The sequence below is a fragment of the Palaemon carinicauda genome, unplaced genomic scaffold, assembly GCF_036898095.1.
Source record: "Palaemon carinicauda isolate YSFRI2023 unplaced genomic scaffold, ASM3689809v2 scaffold89, whole genome shotgun sequence".
NCBI lineage: Eukaryota > Metazoa > Arthropoda > Malacostraca > Decapoda > Palaemonidae > Palaemon > Palaemon carinicauda.
In genome coordinates this window covers 275,745-285,730 of record NW_027172192.1, presented here as the reverse complement: position 1 = coordinate 285,730, position 9,986 = coordinate 275,745, and the positions used below count along the sequence as shown (strand labels likewise).

Below are 9,986 nucleotides of genomic sequence, written 5' to 3'. Positions count from 1 at the left end.
ACGTTATAATATCTCTCTCTCTCTCTCTCTCTCTCTCTCTCTCTCTCTCTCTCTCTCTCTCTCTCTCTCTCTCTCTCTCTCGATTGCTAATTACTCACTACGGTAAATAAGTTTGCATGTAAAACTTCTTAGCTCATACTCGGTACAGTTCTGTAATTATTGCACTTTTTCTTGTACCCTAATCACTTAATACAGTCTTAATAAATATCTTAAAAGTTTTATTCTTATCTCTTTTTACCTTGAAATAAGTTTAGATAAAATCTTGTCAATTCTGGTATCTTTAAGTCTCTAACTTTTTGCTTAATATCCACTCTTATATCACGTTCTTTTAATTTTAAAATGGAAAATGTTTTGCATAACATTTATGTATTTTCCATTAAATTACTCTCAATACTGAGCATGTTTTACCTCGTTTTCATTATTAGGTTTTAAATGGCCCATGAATGGCAGGGGCAAGGGACTGACATTCCCCTATCAAGCAGGACAATTCCCTAGAGATTGACCACATATACATATGATCCACCCAAGTTAGGACCAAGTAGGGCCAGGCAATGGCTGCTGATGACTCGTCAGATAGACCTGGAGGCTCCCCCAAAACCCCCATCTTTAGCTCACATGGATGGTAAAGTTGCAGCGACCAAGGGAACTAACGAGTTTGAGCGGGACTCGAACCTCAGTCTGGCGTTCACCATTCAGGGATGTTACTGCATCGGCCACCATGCCATTTCTAAAATACAAGGCAGTGGGCATTCCTGTTCTACAAATCTCCTTTTCTTCATACCTTTCGTTTTTATTCAATTGCTTCTGTTTCTTTTCCACAATTATCTTAATTTATTGTTTTTTATTCTCAGTCAAGTCCCCTTAATGTCTTCTATTTCTATTCTATATTTACCTCCGCCAACAAAGTTGGAAGGAGGTAACGTTTTCACCACTGTTTGTGTGCTTATTTGAGAACAACTTTCTGGTCACAATTTTAATCATTGAGGAATGAAACTTGCAGGGATCAACTATGTCAAAGGCTGGAAATTATTAAATTTTGGAAGGTCAAGGTCACTGTCCAACTCACATAATCAGCCATAATTTTAGACATCATTGTCATAGACACATCAAACTTGGTTCACATTGGAATGTATGAAAACACACGGCAATTAACACGTTAAGGTCAAGGTCAGGGAAAAGGTCGAGAAATAAACTGCTAGCGGCAGATGTCTGTGCTCTACTGAGTACCCCTCTAGTTACTAGATATTTCTTAATGCACTCCAGCACTTTTCATAGGGTTTGTACAGTAATTGATACTATAGCCTCCTTTATCTTTAATAAGAATAATAGAACTCTTTCAGTAAAAGCTCTTCACATCTCTATTTTAATAGGGATTATGTTTCTTCTGTTCTTTTGTAATAGCATTTATTCCCATTGTCAATTTCCTTTCCTGAATGTGAAAAATAAAAAATTTGCTATTATTTTCTCTTTATCTTCCTAATTCACAGGGATAAATCTACTCTCGTCATGTCTAGGAATATAAAAAAAATCTCCCAAACTTCTATTTATTCATTCAAAAAACCATTTAGGTTTTTAATCTAGCTCCTAAAATTAACATTTTATATGCACATTATAGAATTATCTTTGGGCTCAGGCCATGTCGTCCTGAGGGAAGGTTCCTTTAGGTAGCTTCCTAGGGTATATTTGACTTCAGTGGATATTCCCAGAGAATTTAACTTAAGGTCTCCAGAATTCTAACTCCTGGCGCAAATATCCTTAAAGTTTCCTTCAAGGATATCGCATATCAGGGGACGTATTCTTGACACGCCACATAGCTATCTCATCCGTTTTACCATCTACATTTTTTAATTGTTTCCCTTCAAACAGTTTAATCTTATTCATATTAAAGTCTAATTCTTCCAAAACATTATTTTATGTATTCCAAAAGATTCTTGTTTTCAAATCAGTTTGCTGCAAAGACCATTTAATAATGCCTACATAGCATTTTGCAAGGAGCACTGATGGCATAACTACCGAGCCAGGCTATGAATAGGACTCCAACCAACAAAATAAGGATTCGTTGGTTGTTCACGAATAACAGACTGATCATTCTAGCGTTACATCCCTTTTGTTGGTGTTGGTATCTTTCTACTCTGCAATATCAACAGTACTTCTCAGGATCTTGATTGTTACAATACAGCTAAATGGATTTTAACTAAATAAAAATCTATTTTTGGGTTTGAGCCATGACGTCATGATGGAAGTTCCTCAAAGGCAGCTTTCTACTTGTCTGTCTTATTGCAGAAATATGGCAAGTAGAAAGCTGCCCTCGAGGACCTGCCATCGGGACAACATGGCTCGAACCCAAAGAAATCAAGTTTACATTTCCCTTATACTTTGTTGTCATTGCAAATCTCACATCACCTTGGATGCGTCCGATTGTCTCAGGAGATGGAAGAAACTAATCTTATCCCTGAACATAAATCAATAAACCTAATTAAATTTTAGGTACTCTTCGTGAAATTATCAGTCTGTAATCAGATATCAAGATATATTACTTTATAATAACCCATCAACCCCCAGGCTCTTTGGAAATTTCCAAGGGTTATTTTTTCCCCAGCACATTTTGCAATGTATATTTTTTTTAAATTGCTCTAACAGCCTTAATTTTTGTCATAGAGAGGTCAGGTTGGTCTTATTCTCTTGGAAAATGCCTGAATTTTTTCAAAAAATTATCAAAAATATGAAAAAAGAAATTTTTATAGCATTTTTTTGCAAGGACGTATGGGTACGTCCATGGGGGTAAAGGGATGGCTTTTGTGAATCGTACCAGTACGTCCTTTGGGGGTAAAAGGGTTAAAGTGGACTAAAATGTGCCATACAGAAAGTGGTTTCTATTTACAACCCTCTTTTCAAAACCAGCTTCTTCAAATTGCTATCTAGTGAAGACCACAAGTGATAGATACAACCTTCTTAGCACGAAGAATCTTCGTTTATTTTTATAAAATTTCCCACGCAGGGGTTAGTCTTGGCAAAAAATCTTCCCAGTTTTTTCCATAAAGAAAATAGCTTTGCACGAGAAAAAACAGACATTTTTAAAAACAAACCCAGCAAGAATAAACTTAATTCATCATATCACATACATATACCCAGGCACTTCCCCCAATTTTGGGGGGTAGCCGACACCAACAATGAAACAAAACAAAAAAGGGGACCTCTACTCTCTACGCGGGGCCATATAAAAATTAGAATAGCGCCAACGTTATCCCTGCGTGTCGTAAGAGGCGACTAAAAGGGACGGGACGAGGGGGCTGGGAACCCCCTCTCCTGTATAAAATTCCTACGAGACACCGACTTAATTCATACATGGATATAAATTCAAAATTATAAGAACATTTCCATAACATTTATTATAAAAAAAGAGGTTGAGACACCGGGTCGTGGTCCAAACTAAAAGTAATGGCTTATTTTAATGAAATAATGAATTTTCCAAATAAAATAAATTAAGGAAATTTTGAAGTGATTTGTACATCATATACTAAAAAGTTGATAATGAAATAATGAATTTTCCAAATAAAATAAACTAGGAAAACTATGAAGTGATACATCATACAGTAAAAAATTTATAATGAAATAATAAATCTCCCAAATAAAATGAAAGAAAATTTTGAAGTGATTCATACATCATACACTAAAAACTTTATAATGAAATAATGAATCTCCCAAATAAAATAAATTAAGAAAACTATGTAGTGATTCATACATCATACAGTGAAAACTTGATAATGAAATATTGAATCTCCCAAATAAAATGAAAGAAAACATGGAAGTGATTCATACATCATACAGTAAAAAGTTGGTAATGAAATAATGAATTTTCCAAATAAAATAAACTAGGAAAACTGTGAAATGATTCATACATCATACACTAAAAAAGTTTGAAGTCATTTTAAAAACTTTTTACAAAAAACACTGGAACAATACTGAAAGTCAACATAAAAACTGTTTTCAAGAACCAATGCCTTAAATAACATTATATACAAATCCTTACGGACGAAGCATTAAAAAGCATAACACGTACGTATATACATGACTGTTTAAAAACGGACCCTCCACAATAGTTATGCAGAATTTTTACATAATTTTCCTAGACATTCCTTATCCTCTAAGACGTCCGCCAGGAGGGTACGGTCTCCGAGAACCCTTTCAGCTTCCTCGGGATTCAGCCTCAGGATGACCTGAAAGAGAAAAAATTAAAATGGGATTTCTGACAAATGAGAAAAATATACCGGGATCACTTGTAGAAATGGTTTGGAAATGCGTCAAGGCTCGGTTAGCAGGGAGGTAGGATTAGTAGTTGTGCAAAGACTTATATTGAGGATTAAAGATCGGATAATCGTGGGAAGAAGTCAGAGAAGTGTCAAAACCAAAGGGGAATTTGGACAGTAGACAAAACAGATGAGATTAAAGAGACACAACTTTGTATATAAAAATATAAATGATGAATAAAAAGTTTACACAGTACGAACATCAAATGCTTGGATCTTAAAGCTTGTACTAGACATTGTTCTATTCAAAAAGGATAAAATGCAAAAGGTCAAAATGACTAAAAGTAACCAATTATTTCATAGAGTAATTCATTTGAAACAAAGACATTACCTCGTGTCATTGAGACCTCAGTGGGCCAGGGAATTACAACCTGTTTAATCTTCTCTGAGATTAAGAAAGTAAATCCAGAGGCAGAGTATAAGGGGATAATGGAAGGGAAGAAGAAGTAGCTCCACCAAAGGGTCAAACAATGATGCAGACCATAAAATACAGTAAAACCTACAGCTTGGTCCATGAGTTAAACTAACAGCACAACATGGAGAGAGCAGAAAGCAAGGAAGCTCACGTCCATACTAACCTTAGAACTCCGAACTTCTTTGGCACGTTTTACTTGCAACATTCCTCGTGATTCGAGGAGGGTGCACAAGGTGAGAAACTCGCTCTGGTCCATGTCGGGAATGCTGCGTTTCCTGCAGACTTTCGTGTACAACTCATGAAACTGGAAGAGGAGAAATCGTCAGGTGTAACTTCAATGCAAGGCAGTACTGTTAATGCATACATTAATCATTCAAAATGAAAAGGAGAAATTTACTGTGATGATTGTTATATACCACACAAGAATTCAATTTCAATAGGCAGCTACATGAACAAGTAAAATGGTGACCTCAACTATTTTTTGTTGATGCTTCAACCACTTAAATGAAACTACTTTATACCCACCTCACAAACAAAGTACAAACATTGAACTAAAACATTCAGAGGTGGGTACATTGCTGATACTCACTCCTAGCATCCTATGTGAAATGTTTTGTGGATGGAGAGTACAATATAAAAGTTGAAATAAATCGAATTGTTGATTTCACAAAATCTCTTTATCATTGAAAAACAAAAACTGATTACTATGAATCTATAAATGTTACATAGCACTTGTATTCAACACAATTATAAGTAATGATAGTTCTAGCAATGACAAAAACAGCACATAATTCTTACACTAACTTCTTAAGTATACATTGTAACCCTTTACAGATTGTTACACTATAATGCCAATTGGAATTCCACAACTGAAAGTCCAGAATACATCCAGTTCCAAAAGCCCCTTACCTTCCCGAGAGTAATGTCCTTTGATCTCGCATTCCTCAAGAACAGCAACAAACAGCAGATCAACAGCTTCTGCTGCAGGGAAAAGCTCTCGGGGGCGTTCTGAACGGCGGAGATGACTCGGGACCCGTACACTTCGTTGAAGATGGACATGATCTGGGGAATTTCGACCATCTTGAGACCCGGTCCTGCCTGCTTCTGGGGAGATTTCCTGGGCGACTTTCGTGGACTCCCTGTCGAAAATAAAGAACACGTTGTAAACAAGTGTACCGAATGATTGACATATGGCAGGCAATGGGGTTTGGGAGGCTAATCAATACAGGGATGCAAATTCGGGGCATACAGGACTAGGGTTCAAGTCCTGCTCAAACTTGATAGTTTCTTTAGTATCTGCAACCTCACCATCCTTGTGAGCTAAGGATGGAGGGTTTGAGGAGGCCTATATGTCTACCTGCCGAGTATCAAAAACCATTTCCTGGCACAAACAACAGAAAGCAGCCCCAGAAATACCAACATGCACACCTGGAAAGGTTAAGCTTTTTTAAGGCTCTCTCACTCTTCTTGGACTAATATTTTCTTTGAATGCAAGACAGAAATATAACTTAACATGTTCCAATATATATCACGTCTCCTCCTACATCTATTAATTCAACACTTCTCCATCATCTTCCACTTTACGTTTCATAATTCTGAGCCATGTGGGCTTGGATCTTCCAACTCTTTCTAAACATATAACCAGGTAGAAACTATCCAAAATTTTCGACAAAAAAACAAGGATACAGGTGATAAGTAGTATCCAGAAACTACACCACTACATTCACAAGATTATTTAACCTTACAAATACTCAAGTAAAACTAGGGTACTCACCCATCGATGGTTTCAACACGGACTGTCTCCTGGCCTGAATTTCGCATAGTTCCACGGCTCTACGGCACACATCCAGAGCCTTGCGCACGTCGCCGGCAACGGCTGCTACTTTGCCGGCTAGGAACTGGATGGCCGACGGCCGAATGATCTGCACGTCCTCTAACCCAGCCTAGGGAAGATGAAAAATGTTTAGGAGATCATTTGATAAGATACAATTAGACCTTGCCATTCACAAGGAATATTACTATTATTATTATCCAAGCTACAATCCTAGTTGGAAAAGCAAGATGCTATAAGCCCACGGGCTCCAATAGGGAAAAATAGCCCAGTGAGGAAAGGAAATAAGGAAATAAATAAATGATGAGAACAAATTAACAATAAATCAAGGGAAGGTCACCCTCCCACATTATCCACCACAGTAGGGGATTCAGCATTATGAAGCTTCATCTGTGGTGGATAATGTGGGAGGGTGGGCTGTGCCACCCTAGCAGTACCAGACAAACTCGGTTGAGTCCCTTGTCAGGCTGGGAGGAACATAAAGAAGAGACGTACCCCTTTTTTGTTTCATTTGTTTGATGTTGGCTAACCCCCAAATTGGGGGAAGTGCCTTGGTATATGTATGTATGTAAAAACAGTAACTACATTAAAAGATATGTCATAGGCTATATAAACTATAAAAAGACTTATGTCATTATCATTACTAGCTAAAGCTACAACACTAGTTGGAAAAGAAGGATGCTATAAGTCCAAGGGCTCTAACAGGGAAATATAGCCCAGTGAGGAAAGGAAATAAGGAAACAAATAAACTACAAGAGAAGTAATGAACAATTAAAATAAAATATTCTAAGGACAGGTAACAGATAAACCAGCAAATGAGGAAAAACCACAAGAACAATTGATACTTCCTTACAAACACTGACTCCCCATTTACTTATACAACTAGAAAAATAAAGAAGTAAGTGTGTTCATAGTTATATAACACCAAATACAGCAGAGCAGTCACAGTTATATAAAAAAAAAAAAAGATAGAAAAGACAAAAAACCATTATCATCAGAGAGATTGAAAACTCAATTACGAAGTATACCGATATCGGCCTCAACTTACGCCGAAGTGTAACCAAGTATGCTGTGTTAGTTTGACTTTAACCAGAGGCTTTTTAGTGTTTTCCGTTAAGGTGCATTCGCAGTTATAAAGTATAAGTTTAAATCCACCTAAACTCAAGAGACAGAAGAACCTGGAGTCAAGTAGAATCAAATATAGCACAGCAAACTCAAGCTACATAAGAGAGGGGAGCAAGTTGAGACTGATACTGTTATATATGCGAGTCTTAAAGTTATATAATCATGAATAAGAGTTCACAAACATCTTTCAGGTCTTGTAGGGCACAGGGTATCAATGTGTGATCGGGCTAAAATAAGTAGCCCGTAAAGTAAAGTAATCAATCGCTAGGCCCTTCGCACCAAAAATGTTATTTTCATTAGTAAAATAAATTTTTGAATATACTTACCCGATGATCATGAAGCTGTCAACTCCGTTGCCCGACAGAAATCTACGGTCGGGATACGCCAGCGATCGCTATCCAGGTGGGGGTGTGCTCAACAGCGCCATCTGTGGTCAGGTACTCAAGTACTTCTTGTCAACAAGACCTCAATTTTCTCCTCGGTCCACTGGTTCTCTATGGGGAGGAAGGGCGGGTCCTTTAAATCATGATCATCGGGTAAGTATATTCAAAAATTTATTCTACTAATGAAAATAACATTTTTCAATATTAATCTTACCCGATGATCATGTAGCTGATTCACACCCAGGGTGGTGGGTGGAGACCAGCATACATGTTAACAAAGAAGCTAAGTATCCCGTATTTCATTTTATTAGTTATTCAAAATAACAAATATAAAATAAATAAGTACCTGGTAAGGAAGTCGACTTGAACCATTACTCTGCCTTTATTAAGTACGTCTTCCTTACTGAGCGTAGCGGTCCTCTTAGGATGCTGAACGACTCTTAGGTGCTGAAGTATAAAGGGCTGCAACCCATACTAAAGGACCTCATCACAACCTCTAACCTAGGCGCTTCTCAAGAAAGAATTGACCACCCGCCAAATCAACCAGGATGCAGAAGGCTTCTTAGCCGACCGTACAACCCAAAACAACAATAAAAAGTATTCAAGAGAAAGGTTAAAAAGGTTATGGGATTATGGGAATGTAGTGGCTGAGCCCTCACCTACTCCTGCACTCGCTGCTACGAATGGTCCCAGGGTGTAGCAGTTCTCGTAAAGAGACTGGACATCTTTGAGATAGAATGATGCGAACACTGACTTGCTTCTCCAATAGGTTGCATCCATAACACTCTGCAGAGAACGGTTCTGTTTGAAGGCCACTGAAGTAGCCACAGCTCTCACTTCATGTGTCCTTACCTTCAGCAAAGCAAGGTCTTCTTCCTTCAGATGAGAATGAGCTTCTCTAATCAGAAGCCTGATGTAGTAAGAAACTGCGTTCTTAGACATTGGTAGCGAAGGCTTCTTGACAGCACACCATAAGGCTTCTGATTGTCCTCGTAAAGGTTTTGACCTTCTTAGATAGTACCTAAGAGCTCTGACTGGGCAAAGTACTCTCTCCAGTTCGTTCCCCACCAAGTTGGACAGGCTAGGGATCTCGAACGATTTAGGCCAAGGACGTGAAGGAAGCTCGTTTTTAGCCAAAAAACCGAGCTGCAAGGAACATGTAGCCGTTTCCGATGTGAAACCTATGTTCCTGCTGAAGGCGTGGATCTCACTTACTCTTTTAGCTGTTGCTAGGCATACGAGGAAAAGAGTTTTTAATGTGAGGTCCTTAAAAGAGGCTGATTGGAGCGGTTCAAATCTGGATGACATAAGGAACCTTAGGACCACGTCTAGATTCCAGCCTGGAGTGGACAACCGACGTTCCTTTGAGGTCTCAAAAGACCTAAGGAGGTCCTGTAGATCTTTGTTGGTGGAAAGATCCAAGCCTCTGTGGCGGAAAACCGCTGCCAACATACTTCTGTAACCCTTGATCGTAGGAGCTGATAGGGATCTAACGTTCCTTAGATGTAACAGGAAGTCAGCAATCTGGGTTACAGTGGTACTGGTTGAGGAAACTGCATTGGCCTTGCACCAGTTTCGGAAGACTTCCCATTTAGACTGATAGACTCTGAGAGTGGATGTCCTCCTAGCTCTGGCAATCGCTCTGGCTGCCTCCTTCGAAAAGCCTCTAGCTCTTGAGAGTCTTTCGATAGTCTGAAGGCAGTCAGACGAAGAGCGTGGAGGCTTGGGTGTACCTTCTTTACGTGAGGTTGACGCAGAAGGTCCACTCTTAGAGGAAGAGTCCTGGGAACGTCGACCAGCCATTGCAGTACCTCTGTGAACCATTCTCTCGCGGGCCAGAGGGGAGCAACCAATGTCAGCCGTGTCCCTTTGTGAGAGGCGAACTTCTGAAGTACCCTGTTGACAATCTTGAACGGCGGGAATGC

General features: G+C 38.7%; 1 protein-coding gene across 1 annotated transcript in view; it reads right to left on the bottom strand.

The window, feature by feature from the left end:
* Positions 1-3,370: 3,370 nt before the first annotated feature.
* Cdc6 (Cell division cycle 6) overlaps positions 3,371-9,986 on the bottom strand; it is a 28,823-nt gene continuing 22,207 nt past the window's right edge. The window contains exons 7-10 of the mRNA XM_068369776.1: positions 6,497-6,665; positions 5,632-5,861; positions 4,886-5,026; positions 3,371-4,217 (exon numbers count right to left, since the gene is read on the bottom strand). Coding sequence (XP_068225877.1) covers positions 4,101-4,217; positions 4,886-5,026; positions 5,632-5,861; positions 6,497-6,665 — 657 coding nt within the window. The 3' untranslated portion in view covers positions 3,371-4,100. The remainder of the gene's footprint in view (positions 4,218-4,885; positions 5,027-5,631; positions 5,862-6,496; positions 6,666-9,986) is intronic.